The sequence below is a fragment of the Limanda limanda genome, chromosome 17 (assembly GCF_963576545.1).
Source record: "Limanda limanda chromosome 17, fLimLim1.1, whole genome shotgun sequence".
NCBI classification, from domain to species: domain Eukaryota; kingdom Metazoa; phylum Chordata; class Actinopteri; order Pleuronectiformes; family Pleuronectidae; genus Limanda; species Limanda limanda.
Window position 1 is genome coordinate 9153275 of NC_083652.1, and position 22272 is coordinate 9175546.

Here is a 22272-nt window from a genome sequence, read left to right on the forward strand (position 1 = left end):
TTTGACATAAATCTGGAACAAATGAAAACATCACTCCCTGAGGTCACATGACCTTGTAGATGACAATTTCATAAACAGGATAATTGCAGAAATACTATGTTAATGAGCAGCATGTGTGTTCAGTTGGTTTAGAATATGTCTAAACCAAATGTGTTACATTAATGTCCACTCCTGGCTAACACTCAGTTTTTAGAAAGGAGTGTTTCCATTTCTCTGCATCTGCAAGCACCATGCATCGTACTCGGAGCACTGTGCGTGACTTCTCCTGACATCAATGGCTGTTTCATCCATGTGTACAGAGATATGTAACCAGGGGCCTTATCTCAGCTACTTTTATTGCATGGGGAAGAGTGGGAGTGCATCAATGAGCAAGATGAGGGTGGACTGAGGAGATAAGATGACGAGGCACCAGCGAGGAGACCTACTTTATCCGGTTCATGCTCGCCAGCTAAATAATGCACTTGTGTTGCTATTGAACTATCACAATGTCACATTTAAGTGTGACTATAATAAGTCCGAGTAAATAAATTCAGGCTTTTTGTTATGCTTAACAACAGTACGCTCTCCGAACACTTTATGAGGAACACCATATTAATTTGTGCAGGGTCTCCCTCTTTCTGAAAAAGGCCTAAATTATTTGTGCAATAGATTACACAGGATGTCAACAAACACACCTAATACATTCTTAAATAGTTTATAGTACAATGTTATTGCTCTTATGGATCTGCAAAGGAGGTTATGTTTTCATTTTGTTTGTTTATGTCTGTTAGGGTACACCCACAGTACACACACAACTGCAGCTAAGCCTGTGAGGTTTGACTGTCTACGTGGATGGTAACAAACTTTATGGATGAGGCACGTGCAGAGTGAAAGAAATCATAAAGATAGCCCTGCCAATGTGACCCAACCTGACCGGAATCCAAATATCATTGCAAAACTCGGGTCGTATATCCACTGTCTAATTCTAAACCACTCTGTCTGGCATCTACAAGTTACTAAGATCCTATTTTTCCCTATTTTTGATTTTCGATGTGAACATTAGCTGCAGTATATGACCTCAAAGCTGCCACAAGATTGACAGTTTGGTGCTTGAATAGGCAGATGTGCATGTGTTCCTCTTAAATGCATGGTAAGTGCGCATGACGGCTTCTAAAGGGCTTCAGGAAACAGTACTAGATGAATCAAGGTGTTTTTTATGTGTCACAACATTCTGCCATTAAGTGGCTTTAACTGTAAAGGTTACTTGCAAAACAACATAGGGGAAAACAGTATTAAAATATAGTCTCAAAGCTAAATAGTGTTTTTCCATGCTGCGTTATTGCAGCACAACAGTGATCAACTCTCATCAGAGGCACTTAAAATACCAAGCAAAGGTGCAGTCAATGAATCCTCAGTCCAATTAAGTAGCATGAGGAACTCCACCAGCAAAGATATTCAGTGCACACTACATAACCAAACTCCAAACAGGAACTTTAAACAAGAAAGAAAAAAGGAGCTTCAGATGAGACAAATCATTTTTTGCTAACTCAAGATGTCACAGGTTTAAACGGCGACACTCGACATAAAGATACTCCTGAGATTCTTACGCTCTTTCTAGACCAAACACAAAAACTATCTCCTCCCACTCAACACTTCCCGGATTTGTCAAGAAGTCTTATTTTCTTTTCTACAACTTTCATGCCTGACATGCGGATGTGCACAGCCTTCAGATTTGTCTAATTAAATCTATTTATACACCTTTTTAATGTGAAACCACAACATGCAACTAGCTAAAATACGTCATCACCTCTCAATGATCTTTATTAGATTCATCTGATTATCACGGTAATTTAGAAATGTCCTTAATTGGTTTTTGTGTTTTTCCTTTTTTAATTCCTATTTCTGAGGTAATGACAGCAGGAACAGCAATATGATTTAGCCATGACATAATATACAATGCACTGTTAAGTACTGCTGCTGTTTGCAGTGCCTCTTTTCACTGATCTAATGACTCACTGATTGAACCTAATGCATCTGACCTGAAACCATGAGCACTGACGGAAGTCTGAGCGACTGAACTGTTTGCTATTGCTTCTAATTTCAGCGTTTTGTTCAAATGAGCAATTCTGTGCAAAGCAGTAAAACTGCAAGGAAAACACCTATAGACACACAGGAGACATTTGCTGTATGAGTTAATGTCCACTTTGTCTTTACAAAGATCCTGTTTAATTGAACATCCAAGCCTTTAAAAAAAATGGTGCACGGCCAAGTTGTATGCCAAATGAAGTTAGCCTGTGTGCTGTACTGAGAGATTTGGGGTAATACTGAAAATGTGGCACCTAAAATCATTCTCACCGCTATAAAGGTCAATGTTACTTTCTAGAGATTTTACAGCGATGCAAAAACCAGGAATACTGTAAGTTAAAGGAGATGTGGATATCACTACACTCTGGCTATATCTCTGTGTTAAGAAGTCATGCTGTACTAATGCCAACTATCTGCAAAGGTTCATAGATTACAACGTAGTAATAATAATAACACATGATGAAATTCATTTTCTTGTGTGTATGAGATCAACACCTTGTATAACAAATGAAGTAAATTAGAGCTAATGCCTTGTCTCGCCATTTTAAAGAAAGTTAAATAACATTTGCGCATGATCAGGATGAGCACCAACATTTTATGGATTTTTCCTTCTGTCATACATTCGGCAAAACCTTCACAAAATTATGCAGAAATCAGTTCAGTAGTTTTGACTGAACAACAATGACCTTTTTTAGAGGTAATGAAATAAAAAGACAGTTCCGGTGGAACCTGTAATTGAACATGTTAATAACATGTATCTAGTATTGTGGTGGGAATATTATTAGGGTCAATTTGATATTCAACTATAAATCCAAACCTATGTCATCAGTATTTAGGTTGAGGTCTCCAATTAACCCCCTGCGCTTACAATAAATCCATCTTTAGCCTCCATGTTTCTCTCAAAGGCTCTGTAGGATAAGTTTGTTGTTCCATGTTGTTACAACCCTCACTCCAGCTGGTATTTTAATGCAGTTAAAAGTTCATTGTCATCCAAAACATGTGACACGTGTCAAATACATTATGGGTCATTGCAGCCACGCACACAAGTGTTTCTGGATAGGGAAGTGTATTAGGGACTAATGCTCTGAAAAGACTGCGGAGTCCCAGGTCGGTGTACTATAAAGAGCAGAGCGAAAGCCGAGGATTCATGAGAAGGTTGGAATTCCACAATGACAGCTGATTTCATTGCGGCACCCTTCAGCGTGGTATCACATATAACAATCACCTTGGGTCTCTCCCCGGGCCTGGCACCGGGCCTGGCCTGGTCCATTCCTCTGCTCACATGGGAGAGGGGTCTCAGCATGGCTGTGGAGAGCATTGTTCTCCAACCCGACTCCTCTGAAAGAAAGTCTGTTTACTATAGATTCTTCATGGCCAAGTGTGAGAGGGAATATAAACACACCTGACACTGAAACCTGCACGCAGGAGGTATATCTCTCCCTCAGGGCTATCGTTGCCTCTGCTGATTTATTTTGGTTTCCTCTACATGACTCAACTGACTTCTCCCTTCACCAGCCAAACCCTGACCATGGAAACCCAGCTCTCCCACTCCTGTCGCCCTCTGTCCACCTTAGCGGGGCGGGCTGCACACAGCTATTTGTTTTAGGAATTGAAGAATGTGCCCATTGTCTGTCCGCAGCCATCCAGAACCAACTGCTATAAATGCATCTTTTGTCCAAGCCCTCCGTCCTCCCCCGCCATCCTAGTACAGACAGAAGTTATCTAGCATGGGGCAGCTCAGTCCGTGATTGGGTTTCAGTGAAGGTAGAGAGAGAGAGAGAAAGAGGGAGAGAGACACAGAGAGCACATAGAGAGATGACACAAGGGGGACCTGAGGGATATTTAGTTCTGGAGACAGGTGCATTCATCTTTTCTGTACACATCCGGGACAACGTGTGCCTGATCAGGTCTTGGAGAACCTGAGGCTCCATGTTGAAAGGACTTTGTGATTTATGCCACAGCTGCGCTGTCAGACTGTGTGTTATGGAGGCTAATTATCTCCTCCCGGGACTGAAACAACACTGATTTGATATTATTTCCATGGTTATCATAATTCCTGCATTCCGGTTGTGGTAGATTCAACGTTCCTACTGCTGGTTGTATTCTGTTTGAATTTCACTGCGACTCTGTAAACATTATTTCCTGTGTGGCAGCTCACTGCATTCATTATTAATCAAATGCCTTCTTCTTCTACAATTACTGTTACTAATACGACTCTTTATTTTTTAAACAAACATTATGTCTGAAAACTAGGATTACTGCCTTGTTTGTCTCTGCAAACCAGTCAAGTTACAATTTACATCACTGAGAGTAACAGATTCCTTGCATGTGTTTACATGCTTGGATAATAAAAGCAGATTTTCACAGAACACAAAGTTGTAGTCATGACAGTAGACATGCAAGTCCCTGGTGGCCTAAAGCATAGAGCAGCAAGTAAAAGGTATCCAGATTCAATCCCTGGACTGGGAGGAATAACTCTGCAAGATCAGCAGTTACCCTTGAGCAAGGCCTCAACCCACACCGGTCCAGTGACCAGCAAATCAGACGGCGGTCCTCTGTTCATCAGTACAAATACCTTGAAGAAATACAGGTTGAAAATGTTGGGTACTGTTGGCAAAGAAACAGAAAATTCTAATAAATAAATGCTTTACATCCAGCTTTAACTCGGCAGCAAAGACAAAGTTTCAAGGTAGAAACCAAAACCTCTTTTAGAGATTTTTAATAGGCAATCGGCTCCATTTCCATTGCCAGTAGAGGAATTCCCCTTTCTGATTTTCTCCAGGTGCTTCCTGTCCGTCGTCACATACGTACCTAAAACTGTCTCTCAACTCAGTGTCAACCACTGACCTCAAGATTCGTGTCATCAATTCAGTATCCAATCAAATGAAATACGCACCATCATCTCTGTTCTTGACATTGAGTAATGGCCAGTTAAATGTTTTTGAGTTGACCATTGACATTTATGCCTTTATTTGAAAGGGCCAGTGAAGAAGGATAGTTAACGCTGGGAAAAAGGGAAGGGGGATGAGATGCAGTCAAACCAGGAACTTGCCGCTGAGGACAGTAAACGCCCATGTTGTTCACGCCATAACCATGTGACTATCTGGTAACCCCACAAATTATTTTCAGCAGACAGCATGAAGGCTTAAACAGGAGAAAAGAAAAAAACTTTTCTCAATGATTCGTAACCAGGACAGACAAAACACTGAACAGAGACTTGCTCTAAACTCCCTCCACCACTAATATAAATACATGAGGGTGCTAGAGGAGCGAATGGTGTTTGTGCCGCCTCCGCTGCTGGGCATGCTCAATCCTCCACTGGCGACCTCGTGACCCAAAGTGGTCGGTGGCTGAACAAATGAATAAACTGCACTACTCATATAGCAGGCAGGAGACCCCCCCCACCTCCCACCTCCCGCTATATTCACACATCACACAGAACAGGTTTATGTCTCATCCACCCCCTCAAACATGTCCTCCACTGCCAGATGTCTCTCTCTCTGTCTCTCATCCTACGTGTTTTCGCGTGGTTTAAAAAAAGGTGTAAAGCGTATGGTGGAACAAGCTCCTAGCTTATGTGTTTTTTACAGACCACAGAACTGGAAATGGTTTCACAGTATATGCGATAAGGGAAGTGAACACGCACACACACGCACACGCACACACACACAGAATCAAAAGAAATCGGATGTGCCTGCAAACAGACACACACACACACATACACGACCCCCCACACACAAAAGGACAATGGGTGTAGCGCTGTGGTAGGTAAAGGATCAAAAGATACAAGTATTTAATTCCGGGCAGCACAGCAAGGTGAGCATCAGAGCCGTGGTGCTCGAGACCGAAAAGTTTGTTGCTGACGTTCGAAACAAAGTAATAATGCTCTCATCTACAGAGATGCTGATACCGAGGCGACAGCAGCAATGCCGAGGGGTGAAACGACGCTCGAATAAAGATTAGCACTCTGAGCCTGAGGTGAGGCCGCTGCACAGCAGAGCAGGATGAGGTCTGGCTGGGAAGATAATGATATAGGGAATAACAGGGTGGCTACCATTAAGCACACCATTTTATAGACCTGTCTTTCTTTACCACTCACCGATATAAAAACCAGCCGATCAGCATGAGGTGTATCGCAAAATATATGAGGTATGTGGATCATAACCCCGCCCCTTACACCATAAAGGCTGCTTACTTCCCCAGAGTACAAAATAAGGCTAATACTTCTGCTGGGGTTGTCGTAATCAATAGGTGCTTAGATCCTTTGCTTTCATTCCCCCTGCCTCATATATTTCCCAACAAATTGCATTTTTCATGGAGTGCATGAGAGGAGAATGTCAAAATCAGTTTTCGAGCGTTCAAGCTTGAAAATGTAAAGTATGTCACCAAACAGTGTAATCACAATATGTTTCCACACAGAGAGGAGCCACCTCTTCACATGATATTTCTGCTGGATCTAATTAGGTACCTTATTATTTACAGGCCATTTTGGGGTCAGCTAGAGACCTTTATAGTTGAAATTCCTTGGTGATTCCCTGGATAATCTCCTGTATGTGCACGTGGCTTTAAGTGAGAGCGCAAATGTCGGAGTCGGTTGCTGCGGAAGTTATCTGGATTTTAGGATAATCCTAACCCTAGTTAAAATGCCCTAGAATGTCCGAATGAGCCCATGTGAGAATTAAACAGGATTATGTCTGGAGATTCACCATGAGCGAGTGGGCGCACTAAGGAGGTTTTGAAAAAGAGATGTTGAAAACTTGGAGCCAATGAAGCTTGAGCTTTTGGTGATGAGGGACAACGCCAGTGTCGTGCTGCAAACACATTTTTTTACTTCCGCAGCATCATATCCTGCGTCCTGCACGCTCCACCCTGGCGCCACCTCTCGCATGAACGATAGAGGAGGTTTTCCTGTTGTTGTGAATGTATCTGACTCTCTCCTGAAACGTTCCTCCTATGTGAAAGTCAAACTCCAGAAAATGTCCAGACCCAACCGTACGAACATTCCCCAGATTGAAAACGTCTTTATTGTCATCAGACTCACCGTATTAAAGTTAGGGAAGAGGCTGAGGGGGGAGGATCCATTGAGCCTGAAGGGCAGGAGGTGTTTGAGGTCGAGCTGAGGCTGAAGAGGCCGCCCCGGGATGGGGAGGGAAGCGAGGAGGGAGTTACCCTGGGCCGACGTACCTGGACAACACAAAGAGATGTATGTTAGAAGCTAAGAAACAACAGTATGTTAACATGGTGTAGCAGGGGGGGTTACTGTTCCTGTGGACCTGCACTGATGGCTTCCTAGAGGTGAGGCGCAGCACATAGAGGAGGCCTGACTTTGATGAATGCCACGCCAGAGGCACCGTTCCGCCTCCACCTGACACCCTGGCACAAATCGTACAACTCAAGTGGATGTGAATGTTTGTGCATGGTTACTGTTTTTATGCAGACACTAGAAACACGTGTATGGGGGGGGGGCTGGGCAGTTTTACTGGGGACTTAATATCCCCATTACCCCAACAGCCCCCCAAGGACATGCACCTGCCCCCTCATGTACACACACATGCACACACACACACACACATCATTTAATTACTGATGTATTGGCTGAGGAAAGGTGCCCGCGCTAAGGAAAGATGGGAGATATCGGATTTCAAATGGACCAGGGATGAAGAGATTTCTAATTTTCCACCTGGCTGCGTTTCAGTGGACCTGTGCGCTCGGCGGTGCGCAGGCACTTATCCCAGCACCAGGATCAATCATCAGTGTCAGCTGCAGGTCACTGTGGCCACCCCATGCTATGCCTATCATGTGAGCGGCTTTGCAGCACACACATACAACGTCTGCGAGTGATAATGCATGCCACAGAAAGGGGGAAAAAAGCAATCAGTGACCTTACAATAATACCAGCGTCTTGGCCCAAAAGAAAAAGAGCAGCTACTCAGTGGGGGGAGGATTTCAAAGACAGATGGTTGGAGTGAAGATGAGTGGGTGAAGACAAACACACGGTGTGAAAAAAACGTACCATGGAGCACATGATCCACTACTTTGTTTACCATGCGGCACAATTCTACTGATGCAATAAAAAGACTTAAACACCATCGAAAAAAGATAAAGTTCAATACCCCTACTCTAAGAAACATTTCCAACAAATGATCAGAGCTGTGCATGGAATTCTGAAAGTCAAAGAAAGACAAAGGACGAGAAATACAAAAAAGTATCGTGATTTTGACAAAATCCTGGATTCATTTTCAATAAAAGTATTCAATGCTATTATTAATTATTCAATTATTCATTAGGTAAAAAAGCCAAGCTTAAGAAAAGATCATGGTCATGGTTAAGAAAAAACTAATTGCAACACGACCTCAAACTCCAGCATGAACCCAACCAACACATCGTTAACATTATAATAGTTATTATTAGTATTGTTATTCATCACCTATTATAAAAAACACACACTCCTTCCTCCACTAGCTCCAAACATAACTCCTCAAAAGTAATTCCGCTTACAGTTCACTAACAGATGGCAAAAAACATGGCTACAAGGCCACAGTTACCGAAATAACAGAAACTGTCAAACTAAAGCCGAGAAGTTGCTCTCTGAAGATTTGGGGTGTCTTTCTATTCTTTGTTGTGATATTTTTCTTCTTTCTAGAACCAATTTCAATGTTGTGCTTTGAGGATGACGGCAACGCTGCTCTAAGGCCTGTGTGAAGCTCAGAACATGCTGATAGATGTCAAATTTGCCAGTAGTCTGGCCCATGGCTTTTTTTTTGTGGTTTGGCAGGAGTGGCAGCCATGATGTGGGGTGTGTGTGGTCGGTGGGTGGGTGGGGGACATATGCTTCTTAGCACTGTGGTCTAAGGCCTGCTTTGCCATGTGTGGGCTCTCCTCTGCTGTCTGACACCCAGAGAGAGGCAGCACGGGACGGACACAGCCTGCAGACGCGTGGGCAGCAGCCGGCGGTGGGAACGCTCACACACATACACACACACACACAAATATACACACCCAATCACACAGAAAACGAGGAGCCGAGTCTTCTCTTGGAAGGGCTATCATAGGGAAAAGCTGGGCTTGCAGGGAGAACAGTTATCAGCTGATAGTGCTTCCAACACCTCTCTGTGACTCCCAAGGCAGCTTATTAAATCAGGGGCTGTCTGTTTGCCTCTTTGGATGATAACGCAGCCATGGAGGCACGGCCTGAATCCAGGCATGTACAACAGCGAGTGAAGGAGTGTGCATGCGCTAGACTAGAGTCTACCAGACGAGTATCACATGCACACACACTCACACACACACACAAACGTACACAAACAGAGCTGCCTACGCACCTCTGACAACAAATAGCTCCCAGGACGTACACAAGCAAACATACTGAGCCTTCATTCCTTATTCCTCTTCCGCTATCACCGCATTAGCTGTTCAACCCTTTAGTCCTTCTACTGTAATTCTCTTGTCATCACTCCAGTGCTCCCTTAGGTCTTTGACAAATTGCCTTTTCTCATATCTAAATACCCCCCCGCCCCCTCTGGGTTCTGCATATCCCTGCAAATGGTCGCTCAGCGGCACAGGAGAGGGTAGATGGGGGGATGTCGATAAGCACACAGCCACATGCACACACAAACACAAAATTACAAAAGGTTTAATTGTACACGTATCACATATTGTGTTTGAGTCTATAGGATTAAACTGTGAAACAAATAATCATGAATGTTTCAGTGTTCAAACATGCTTGTTGTATTTATGTGCAAGGGTAAAAATGGTTGATTTATTTTCGCCCCCGGCCCCTGATAACCTTTTATCGCTCTGTGATTTTCCGCTTATTTAATGTCACGTGTGTGTGTGCACATGTGCATGATGTTTTCATCATGAGCACATATGTTCCTTCTGTCAAGAGTCATGTGTGCGTCAAGGCTCAAGTTTATTTACGCCTCACTTGTGGACCACAGTCCAGACCACTGGCGTAAAACAAATCTCTCACTATCTCCCCCAGATGACTTTGCTCACAGATCAGACTGTCTCTCCCTCCCCAGGCAGGCTTCCTCCTCTTCCTCTAACCACCACAACAACGCATCCCACCCTCCCATGACTCACTGGGCTGAGTTACACAACAGCCACAGTCACATCGCATCCGCTCCGATGTGTGCGTGTTTGTGCGGGGCGGTGCATGCGAGCAGTAGAATTCAAACATCGATTTTTCAATTATTTTCAACTTGCTCCTCTTAGTAAATGATGGATTTCAGCATACACAAGCAAACATACTGAATCTTCCCTCCTCACTACCACCGAATTACTTTCTCATCCCTTTAGTCCTCCTACTGTAATTCTCTTGTCATCACTCCAGTGCACATTTCGGTGTCTGACAAGTTGCCTCTCCTCACTTCTAAATACCCCTATCCTGCCCCCCTGGTGCTCAGCATATCGCCTAAAACTGCTGCTGAATGGCACAAGAAGGATATTGGTAGAGGGTCCTGGGGGGAGGAGAGCAAACCTTTCTATTTGTGGCCCAGTGTAATTATGTGGGATACATGCCGGCACAGCAGGGTCTTTGGAGTTGGGGGAGCAAAACACCACGTTCTTTTTTTCCTTCGGCCTGTTCTTGTCTAACCTCCTAAAGACAGATTTGACTTTGTGTGAACATACTAAGAACAGGTGACATTTCATGTAGACTCTACAATATTGATCATTGACAGTAAAGATGTGCGGGGGTTGACTAGGTTGTCTAGAACACAGGCCAAAAAGTGACCAAGCAGCGGTTGTTTTAAATAACTTACCGACTGATTGCTTTCGTTAGGCTTTCCATTATAAAATTAGATTAAGGTACACAGCAGAAGAGATTTCCCTACCATCCGCTATTGGTCACTAACATCCAATAACATCAACTGTTGTTAGGCATTCATTAGTGTGGTAGAACAGAGAAGGGATATTCTCTTGTGTGGTGCTCTAAAATGATACAGTGTTTAGTTTAAAAAGGCTTAGAAGTCATGATGTCTGATTTACTGAGCAGGCTACGTGTCTTTCATAGTATTGCCATACAAGCCCACTCAGCCTTGAAAACCAACAAGGGAGAAGACACCTTTACAAACCAAACCGAAGGTGAACTGACCCGGAGCATTTCAAAGCGATGGAGTTGATTATCAGACCTCCAAAATGGGTAGTAGGTGGTGCACCAGACGGCGGCTAGGGAAACTTGAAGAAAACCTCACATGGGTCAATCCATCAAAATCGAGAAGCATCTCAATAAGCGAAGGTAAGAGATCAGACTATAGGTTCTACATTAATGGAGAACCCATTCCACCGGTATCTCAGAAACCCTTAAAAAGCCTTGGACAATGCTATGATGCATGCCTCAAAAACAGCAGGCAGGTCCATCAACTGAAGCAGGATGTGAGAAGTAGTGTTGCACCAGTAGTAGTGTTGCAAAGTGTACAGATACTAGAAAGGCATCACAATGACAAGCTGTTAAAAATATTACGATACCAAATTTGATTAGTATCGTAATATAGTACTTAGGAGGGTAGCTGAACGACCACGAGAGAGAGAGAGAGAGTGAGAGAGAGAGAGAGAGAGAGGGAGAGGGAGAGAGATAACTACAGCCTTCCTGAGATTTATGGTAAAACTACAGAATTTCCTTGTTTAAAGTTGGTTCATGTGTACTCAAGTAAATACCAGTATACAGTATGACACTGTTCATTATCTGCTCCTGCAAATTTTTCACAATATAAAGAAATTAATAGATTCAGTCAACAGATATGCATGCTTTTATTTTGAAACCGTAGCGCACAGGAAGTGTCACAAAAATTTATGTTCATGACAAAATGTACAGATAAAGTTTGAAACTGTGCTGAAAGATCATATTTTGATCTGTTCAGCTTTGAACTTTGCGTGGTACGCAAAAAAAACCCCAACCGTCTGAGACTGGGAGATCTTTTTATACCTTAGAATAGTCTTCTGATTAAAGACTCTCCTTTGATGGAGAACTATGATTTGACCTTTTAACTTTGATGTTGGTTGACAACCCATCTGACCTGTCGACCTATTGACCATAACCATCCTGAGCTCCTGCAATAAACCGAACCAAGAAGAAAGACATATTAACAAAATATCCACCTTCCCCCTTGACTTTGCTTGCCACACATCAATAAACTGAACAAACCTGGGAACCTCAAAATGGACCTGGAGCAAACCGTCGCTGAGTTGCAGTCAAAAAATGAACAACTTGGACAGGAGAATGAGCGGTTGAATTTGCTGCTTAGTGTGTTTAAGGAAAACATTGAAATGAGAACCTTGATACAGCGCTCAAGCAATGAAACTCTCGAGGCGCCAACAGGTATCGTTGATGTTTTTCTTTGCTAGTAGATGCCAGCTAAAGCACAGTTCAGCGTTGTTAGGGAGTTTTTGTGTAGTGGCAAATAAATTGAGTTAAATTAAGTTTCTGTAGTTCACGAGATTTCCTTTCCCTGTGACCTTTTAGTGATATAATCATGTACATTTATAGACGAAAACAAACTCTTAAAATTATGTGTTATTGCATTTTCTGTTTTCCTCAGACAAGACAATAATATTTTGATATCTTGCTGTCAGTTTGCATCCAATCAGGAAGAAACGATTCCAGTCTATGGAAAAGCACCCTCAATGAGAGGGAGTTCAGTAAAGACCTTGATCAGACCAAAATCCAACATGAACATCGAACCTCGTCTCCCGCCCACTCCAAGCCTCTCAAACAAAGATCTGGCCAGACAGACCGATGTGAGGAGGGGAAGTATCCCAGCTGCCCAGCTGATGTGGCTGAAGGTGAGTGATGCTTATTTGGAGAGGTTTAAGTAATAGTAGTGTTGCAAAAAAAATTATAATTAATTATGTGTGCCTATGCATGTATACTTATTATTTGACTTATTATTCTTCTTCCGTATAAAATTTTGTCCCGCTACTCCTCCCGCAGTTTTCGTCGTACGTGTAAGTATGTGCGAAAATGAATGGGAGTCAAGGTCTCTCGCACATTTAGAGCGAGAGCAGAGCAGAACTGATTTTCAGCTACTTTTTGTGTGCCTAAACTGCTCTCAAAGCCACAAATTGAGGTGGTCATGCATGATTTTTAGATCAAAACGTAGGAAAACGTGATAGCTTCGCAGAAATGTCATTATAAATCAATCAAGCTTGTCTCACTCGCTCCCACGGTCCCATTTCTTAACTCTAACCAATAAAAAAGATATCTGTATGTTTGGCAAAATCTTGGGATTCTCACGGAGTCTTTATTTCACAAATCGGACTCAAAGTTTTTGAGTAAGAAGCAGGTGTTCGAGGACTAGAGCTATCTCTTCCCCTTGGGTCTAATGTTAATTTTGAGAAGAAATTTCTGGAAGGAGCCACACTTTTCTTACTTGCTCCCACGGTCAAATGTTTTAGTTCTTATCAATAGGAAAACTATATCTGTTGGTTCTCTTTTCCAGTGTGTTTAAACAGGAAAGATTCCTCTGATGTCTTAGATGTTGCGATTCAAGCAGCAGCACGTCTCTCTCTCTCCACATTTACAAAATTTCTCGGCAGTAGGAATTTCCTAACTAATTTATTTATTGCTGTTGCAGACATGATCCTTGGAGAGATTGCTCTACAACTGGACAGGAGGATTCTGTCTCGTGTCTTCCAGGGCCACAAGAGGCTTTATGGTTTCACATTGCATAATGTACCAGCCAAGATCCTGGAGGTAAGAAACCCCCTTCAATTTTGTTTACGTTTCAATTAAGACTTTTATCCTTTTTGAGATAAGACATCAAATCTCAACAAAGCTTCAATCTGAACTCATCTCAAAAACCGGTTCTCAAATTTCCAGTGTACTATTGTGATGCAGAAGAAACTAACAAGCTTCTCTTCCTCTCTTGTAGGCTAGCACACAACTGACAGGGAAAGTAGATAAAGGCTATCAAAATTACCTCACTCAGAGGTATGATGACCTCATGGAGCAGTTGAATAAGCTTGGGTACAAAACGGCAGTTCACCCTCAATTCTCTGAATTTATCATCAACACTTATGGGATCCTGAAGGAGAAGTCTGGAGATTGTAGCATACAAACTGGCACTTACCCAGCGAACTACAACAACCCAGAGACTCTGAAGACACTCATAATGACCATTGCTCCAATGAATCTTCAGGAGAACCTGCTTCTGCTGCTCAAATGTCTCTGCAAGATGGCCGAGAAGGACAAAAAGCCTATTCTTCTCTTTTAGAAATGTTTAGATTTACAGGCTTGTACCATGCACAAATGTGAAACAAACATTGATAAATGGCATGAGAACATTTTGTGTATTTTTTGTTCGACCACAGAAAACCTTACAATTCTTTGCATGGTGAAACCACAAATAATTTACTTATTTGCTTATTCATATACTCATTACAACCACACTGATGCCTGGTAAGTATAAAGGGCATACTTACCAGGCATCAACGTGGATCACAAGATACAGCACCATGAATGAGTTTCTCAAGGACCTGGTAAATAGATTCAACAGCCATTTTGTTTCTGTTCATGCTTAACCCAGGTGTGGGGGGGCAGTTCAGGGAGAGAGAACCAGGCTATGATAGACCTGCATTTGGATAACTGCTGTTTAGTTAATAAGCAGGACAAGATTGTTCCAAAATATTTAGTTTATTAGTTTAGATGGCACATGCTGCACTATAGAGTTCTGCATCTACCTTTATTAGTTCTGCCAAGGATTTTCTGTTTTCGTTTACATTCGTCTGTTTGTTAGTTAGCAGGATTACACAAAAGCCTTTTTTTTAAACTTTATTTAACGTTGCAAGGTTGTTTTTCAACATTTCCATTGATTTCTCAGACAATAACTCATGGATCTTGATGAAAATAATCAGCTATTTGTTGATTTCTGCAGAATTTCAGGCCGTTATGCATCACGTCTCTGCTGCTCAGTTGCACTGCCGGTTAGACCTTTGCCATCAGGCTTCCGATCTGTGTACCCAGCTGTGACAATGAATTTCTTGAATGTTTTGAGAGAGAAGCTACGAGGGGAAAATTGCTGACTGCTGAAACGATGAGAACAAAGTGCAGGCACGATATGAGCATAATTACCCGGTACCATGTGGATGGTTCTTTTGTCAGCTGCCAGGCGCGCACAATAAGCTCTCTTTTTGATGATGTTTAGCACAGTCCTCATATGCCAGTCAATGAGTTTGGCTGTCACAAATGTGCACACTGTCGAGGCCTGACACACACATTCGGAGTCATAACACGATGCTGCTCATTGTGCATTTGCCTCACTGTTGCCACGCTGTTTCACCATCACCCCAGTCGGCCCGCAAACCTCTGGGCAGACCACGGACCTGATGGGACTGGATGTGACAGCACAGGAACTACAACTTTGCAAACATTTAGAGCTATAGCTTTTTAGTTGCAACCAAATTTATCTTTTTTTTAAGCTAAGGTATGAAATAAGCAAAATATACCATGCATACAAAGGGCTGTCTCACACAGGCTGCGTCTTGAAATTGTAATTTGGCCTCATAGTGTTCTAGTGGCTCAGAGCCATTTGAGGGCATGAAATGACATTAAGCTGTCTCTGGATGTCCGAATCTAGTCCTCAGAGAGACGGAGACCGTCACTAAGACACACAGACAGAGAGCGCTAGAAAGTGACTCATAACAGCCAATTAGCATCTGCTTGATCAGGAGGTGGTCTGAGGGCCACCGTGGGAACCATTCCAGCATGGACGGAGAACATTAAGCACAATCAGTTTTAATTAAAGACTGTCGCTTTTTACTCCTCTCGATCCCCAGCCGTTCCTCCCTCACTTCTCTTCTCCACTCCTCCTTCAAGTGCGATGCAAATGTGCGAACTCTCTACGACTGGACTGATTAGATTCAACAGTGCAGACAGAGATGATGGAGGAACTTAAATTAGCTCTCAATTAAGCCAATTTGATTAATTCGGTGGAATGAAACGTTTCCTCACAGACTCAGGTACAATCTCGTCACAAAGAATACGGAATTATTCAAAATATGAGACACAAACTGGGAGAGCAGCCAAATAAATGTGCTACTCCTGCTGCTTTTTGCCGTCAAATTGACCTTTTTTGGAGATTTATGTCTCTGGGCCACTTTCCTCTTTCATAAACTACTTTGAAAAACAGGCAATTTAAAATGTCTACAAAGAGCCCTTTCATTTTGCGCCCCATCCTCCCTGCCTCTCATTTCCTCACCTTACCTTAAAGCCTTTTAAAGTTGTTTATTTGAATTACATTTTCACTCCTTTTTTTCTGGGTCACTCGGCATGCCGTGCTGGCTGCGCTGCAACTGTATATTGTGTACTGGAGTGTGTAAGGTGATGACTGTGTGCGTGACACGTGACAATTTGTATTCCTGCGTTTGTGTGGCAGGCTGATACAGTTTATGCAGCAAAAATGCGTGTGCTTCTGCACCGTGTGAATGGTTGTGCGTCTTTCCTCTCCGGGTTTGTGTGTCCACATGAAGGGAGCGTAGATATTTGCAGCAGCGACACATGGAGTCAAGCTTTAATAAGGTTGTGAAGATTTTTCTTATGAGGATTATATTTAATCTCAGCTGAGTACCATCCTCTCATCAAAATCTCTCATATGTAGTTTTGCCCTCCTTTTTCCTTCTTTTCCCCGGATTCCAGAAGGTGGCACACTGCTCCATGTGGCCTGATTATATGCAAGGCTAAGCACAGTTTGACCCCCGACTGAAAATAGAGCACTCTCAGGAAGGGAGAGGATTTTTTAAAAACTTTTCTGTCATGACAATTTAAGAGGAATTGTACAAAGTGTGACACTGAATCAGTTGAGTTAACATCTCTGTCAAACCCTGAAACCCCAACTGTACTCATTCAGGTACACACCATAGTTACCTAAAGAGGCTACATGTATTTCAACAATTTCCTTGATTTGTCAGAATGGAGCAGCTCCACCAATTTGCAGCCCGTTTCTTTATCTTTGCTTTAGGCTAGCGACTTGAGGCGACCATGCTAGCATAACACACCTGCAGCTCTGGCCTCCAAGTTGTTGATAGTTGAGTTGCATTGTGGGTATTCTAGGTGCCAGGTTGTGACCAGCAATCAAAAAAGATGCTGTTTCTTGTTCAGTTGCATTGATTACCTCCACCAAGGAGGGGGGTTTAAAATGAGCCTTGGTGGAAGGATGTGTTATGGTTCAGGAAAGAAACCATTAATTATGGGTTTGGGTTCTGATCGAAGGGCAGATCTGGGAATTTTGTAAGATTTACCTGAAAATAGTTCATGGATCTTGATGAAATAAAGTCTGACATATTAAGGTGAATGATTTAATGACTGTGTACGATTTGGTGCACACCAATCGTGATCTAGTGAATTTAAATGTGGTTTCATAAAGTGACAGTTGGACCTTGGCAAAGCAATGTTCTGTACTGTGCCATTCCAGTTGAGGGTTTTTTGGGACCTTTGTTAATTACAGAATTAAAAGGTATAAGACGTAAGAAGTGTGCAGGAGATTTAGACTCCATCAGTGTGGATAAAGGTATATAAAGGGGCTAATTCAGAGCCAATAAATAAAACATGAGAGGTTAATGAAGTTTACATAAGATCAATATTCAGCCTCCAGCTTCAGCAGCGACCATTGTCTCATCAGACAAAGATATCAACCTTTAGCTGTGCTACTGGAATTGACAAACAAGGTTAAGGCTCAAACTAAATTACCGGAAGTAAAATGAGAGAAGTGAGGTTAGTACCACCCTGAAATTATCTTTGTTTAATCATCGAATTTGTGCATTTTCTCAACATCTGTTTTTTTTTTTATCTGAAAAGTAAGAAATACTGCAAGGTTTCTGGGTCAAGCAGGTTTGAGCAAATCATTTCCGCGTGTTTGGACGTCTGGCTCAGTGGTGAGTCGTGGAAATCGGTTGGTGGTAACAGGACCTCGTGGAGATGCTTCTTCTCCCAGGGAGTGTCTATAATGAGTTCTGTCAGGCAAGCGGCGAGCATCGCACTGCTACCAAACCCGACCTGAGCTGAGGCAAAGCCCATCTGTCAAGAGGAGACGATAAGCCCGGAGCCATCCAGAAACAAATTGCTCAGCTTCCCCACTGCGAAGCCCTACAAGGCAGCCAGCAATGGGCGGGCAACGGAGATGCTGCCGATTCCTGATGTTCCCAAGGAAAATGGGAGGTGGAAAAGGGAAATATCAAACACATTAATCTATGCAGATGGCGCCGATGGCCTGTCATCACTCTGCAGCAGCTGTACGCCGAACTTCAGCGTGACGATAAACAGCAAAAAGGGGGAAAAGAATCAGAAAAGTATTGTTTTTTTCTTTCTTCCAAGCCTAAGGGTGAGCAGCTTTCATAATGATGACAGCTGTTGGACCTTTCTCAGAAAGTGGAAACCAAATGACTTTTATGACACAGACGATGTTGAAAAGGGGAAAGATCAAAGACAAAATATGACGAACAATTTAAACATCTGTTTCAGGGGCCGGACAGTCGTCTTTATCAGACGCTGCCATTTTGCAAGTGCCGTGTTGAAAAATAAAAGTGTGGATGAACTAATTCTAAGTTGTGGCATGCTCACACATATGCAAAACTCCCGGGGATAAGGAATTCAACATGATTGACAGGAACTCAGATGAGGTTAATTTCCTTGGCAAATTGAGTCATTTGTGGAAGTGGCATTAAGTGCGACATCGTTTTTTACATGAATAAATATCAGGCTGGTCAACCAAGCGTCACGCCAGCCATCATGCCAACTGTGACACCTCATTACAAACTGATTAGATACGGTGGGCGAGCCGGGGCCGGTTGGATCTTCAAGGAAGGTAGGATGCGGTTTACAGGAGGAAAATAAGTACGAGACAGAGGTTGCGTTCTAATTTTAGCTCCTCAGTGACGAGATGAGAGGAGCGAGAGATGAAAACGCTCGCCGAGACACCGGGTGGCAGACGCAAAGGTGCTTATGAGGCTGTGACGAATGTGAAATGAAAATGAAGTTGTGGTTGTATTTGATGGCGGTGGAAGTATACTCTCTAGATCCCTCACCAGAGAAGAACACTGTCAAACAGCACACAAACGCACATGCACACGCACACACACACACACACACACACACACAAACATGCACACACACAGGAGAAAAGATCTTAACAATTAATGACTCATTTACACATTTGCAAATAGTCTGAAATTCTTCGGTATTGCAGGCAGGACCATTTGCTTTATTTATATACACTAGCAAACTGCTTCCAAAGAGAATTGTACTGTACATTAGTTGTGTATTATTACATTCATTGTTATGCAAAACAGCTCCTGCTAAACAAGTTGTATTTGCAGCAAGCCAGTAAATTGCCTTTCCCGAACAGATTTTTTTTTTTGCCTTCAAATAGGCTTGCTGATCGTCTACTCCCATTCCACCTGAAATTGTTTTTTTTTTGTTTAGCACAAAATGTCTTTTCCCTCACTCGCTCCCTTATTCCAGCTTCTTTGTTTTAGACTTATCTTATAACAAACCTAATTTCAGCTCCGCTCTGGGGCTCATGTCTGTGGCCAATTAAAACTCTTAATGGAAATGTGTACTGGCTATAAAAAGGCAAAGCTTTCCTGTCCTCGCTGTAGGGCCAAATATTTTTTTCCCCCTCTCCCTTTTAACACTTTGCGGGGAAGAGTGAGACAGCTCGTATATCATGCGTGGAACAGAATTGCAGTTGCATGAGAGTTATGGCACAGGAACAACGGTGGTAATAAAACTCCTTCAGCTGTGAAGGTTAGCACAGTGGTACCGCATAAATTAATTCACATCCTATAATGTAGATAACGTTTCAAGAAAAAACAAACACTGGCAATTCGGAGATAATTTTAATTGGGCGTACAAAATCCTGACTAATATCTTTATTGACTGAGAGAATTAACCCTGAAGTGTCCGAGAGCAGGATAGAAAGTTGGCTGAAGGACATACCAGTGTCAAAAACCAATTACCCCTCGGTTGCTTTTAAAAATGCCCTCTCTCCTGATCGGCTGCAGCCCGGGGAAATGAACGAGCTAATTTCGCCCAACCTGGGCTGTAATTGTTTCAAATCAGCCTCATGCCTCAGCGTCGCCGGCAGAATAATTGCTCATGAGCGAGAAGATTAATCTACAGAAGCACATCTGTGGGACTTAATTTACGGGTCACAGTGCCATGCCTTGTGGATCCATTAGACTCATTTGGTTTTCAATCCTGTGTAGCATATGCAGCTAAACAAAGGTGAAACAACGGCAGGGGAACTCAGAGGAAACAAGCACAAACTGCTCCGTGTTCATACACAGTCACCTGTAAATACGTGAAGACCAATGGTCATGACCATTCTTTGATGAGTGTGTTTTTTTTCTCTTTTTGGATGTTTCACCTCACTGTGCAGACATAATACACATCCCGCAGCACAGCTGTCGTCCCACTAACCACGTCCTCCCCAAATGATCCGTCTCTCGCCACGTCCACTTCTAAACACCTGCTACTGGTGGAGAAGTGTCAGGCTCAGGCGCAGGCAACAAAACTTCTTCTTACAAAAGGAGGAAAAGTGTCATCCTGTGCCAAACGTCAGCCCCCAATCAGCAGCGGCGGAGAAATCAGCATTTGGATTGTGAGCCACTTTGGGTTCTGAGAGAGGACGGGCCGCTCGACATGCTCTCTGAAGAGAAACAGCTGCAAGCTGCAAATTGGAAAGCCTTTGTGAGAAGCCGCTCTGCCCTTTGTTGTCTCCTTCCTCCTCTCCTCAGAGTGCTGGCATGCAGATGTCTCCTCTCATTCCTCACGTGTAATTACAAAGACGGTAGAGCGACATGAAGGGGTGATTCTTTATACGAGACATTGTACTGCAGGCGGCACACCACAGTCAGGCAGCTGACGCCGTTTTAAAAAGGGAAAAACTTCACAGCAAAGGATTTAGCACCTTGGTCCTCTGCCACGGCCGCCTACTTCTACACTGCTTTCCATACGCTTTCCCTACATGACACACAGGATAATGGGGTTGAAAGATAATCAATATTACCGCCAATGGTGATGTTATACATGTATACCTTCAACTCCAACTCCTGCCCTTCCTGGGTGCAAAGAGGAGACATGGGGGCGAGGAGATAAGGATTCTTATCAGAGTGTGTGCAGGTGTTTGGTGGAGCGAGGCCATAACAGGATTCCTAAGTTACTATTGGCCGGCAGGACTTCAGTCATTGAGAGAAGAGGCAGAAAGGAAGCACTGACAGAGAGGATGGGGATTGGTGTTGTGTGTGCAGTGGTGGTGGGTGGGCCAACGGCCAGGGTGTTAGAATTGTGAATCCCCTCAGAGTACCGCAGTATACTGCACGTCTTAGACACCTGCTGGTGTGGCGATAAGGAGCGAAAAGCAATCACTTCAGCTCCCGGGCAGACCCAACTGGCATCTTGTTGCCTCTCAACCTGCTTCTCGGGTAATTTCTCTCAAACATTACTTGTTTTCTGTTATTGGTCAGCTCCCCTTGCAGGCTGACAACTTGGTGAGGAGAGGAGAGGAGAGGAGGAGGATGAGGATGATGAGGAGGAAAGAATGTGGATGAGGAGAGGAGAGGAGAGGAGAGGAGAGGAGAGGAGAGGAGAGGAGAGGAGAGGAGAGGAGCGGAGCGGAGCGGAGAGGATGAGGAATCATCAAAGGTCAAGAGAGATGCTCTTTGTATACAGTTTGCCCAGTTAAGTGTGCACTTTGTTTTACTGTATGTCGTCATAATCCTGCAAATCTAAAAATGCAAAGCAGTGCACAAAGGACAAGTGTCTCGTGCCACCACAGGCCCCCATTTCAAACTAACTTTATCAGCCACAGAGGTCAAGGACGTGCAGTCTGGCTCAGATCGGCTCCTCGGGCTCTCCGGAGAGCGTTTCTCATTAGTGTGATTCCAGCGGAGGATTATAACGTGAATCCTTGGGATACATTTTTGCTCGTCACGCGGAGACCATCAGCTGTTGCAGTCAACCAGCGCGGGACTGCTGAATTATTCATTTCCTGTTTACAGCAGGCGACAGGTGCGTGACCTCTGTGATGAGTGCCCAGGGTGTCTGGGAGAAGTGGTGACAAGGGAAGGAGGGGCGGGAGGGTTGGCGGCTCGGAGGGACAGTGGTGGGGATACAGGAGGGGAGAGAGGATTCAGAGGAACCTGCCAATGTGTCAGACTCTGGTGCCTGCTGCAGGTTTGTGGCAGCTTTTGCTTTTCATGCTTTTTAATTTT

The 22272-nt window shown here is 43.5% G+C and overlaps 1 protein-coding gene across 1 annotated transcript in view; it reads right to left on the bottom strand.

Moving 5' to 3' along the window:
• znf385c (zinc finger protein 385C) overlaps nucleotides 1–22272 on the bottom strand; it is a 54996-nt gene that overhangs the window by 20460 nt on the left and 12264 nt on the right. Inside the window, exon 2 of the mRNA XM_061090063.1 lies at nucleotides 7106–7248. Within this exon, the coding sequence (XP_060946046.1) occupies nucleotides 7106–7248 (143 nt within the window). The remainder of the gene's footprint in view (nucleotides 1–7105; nucleotides 7249–22272) is intronic.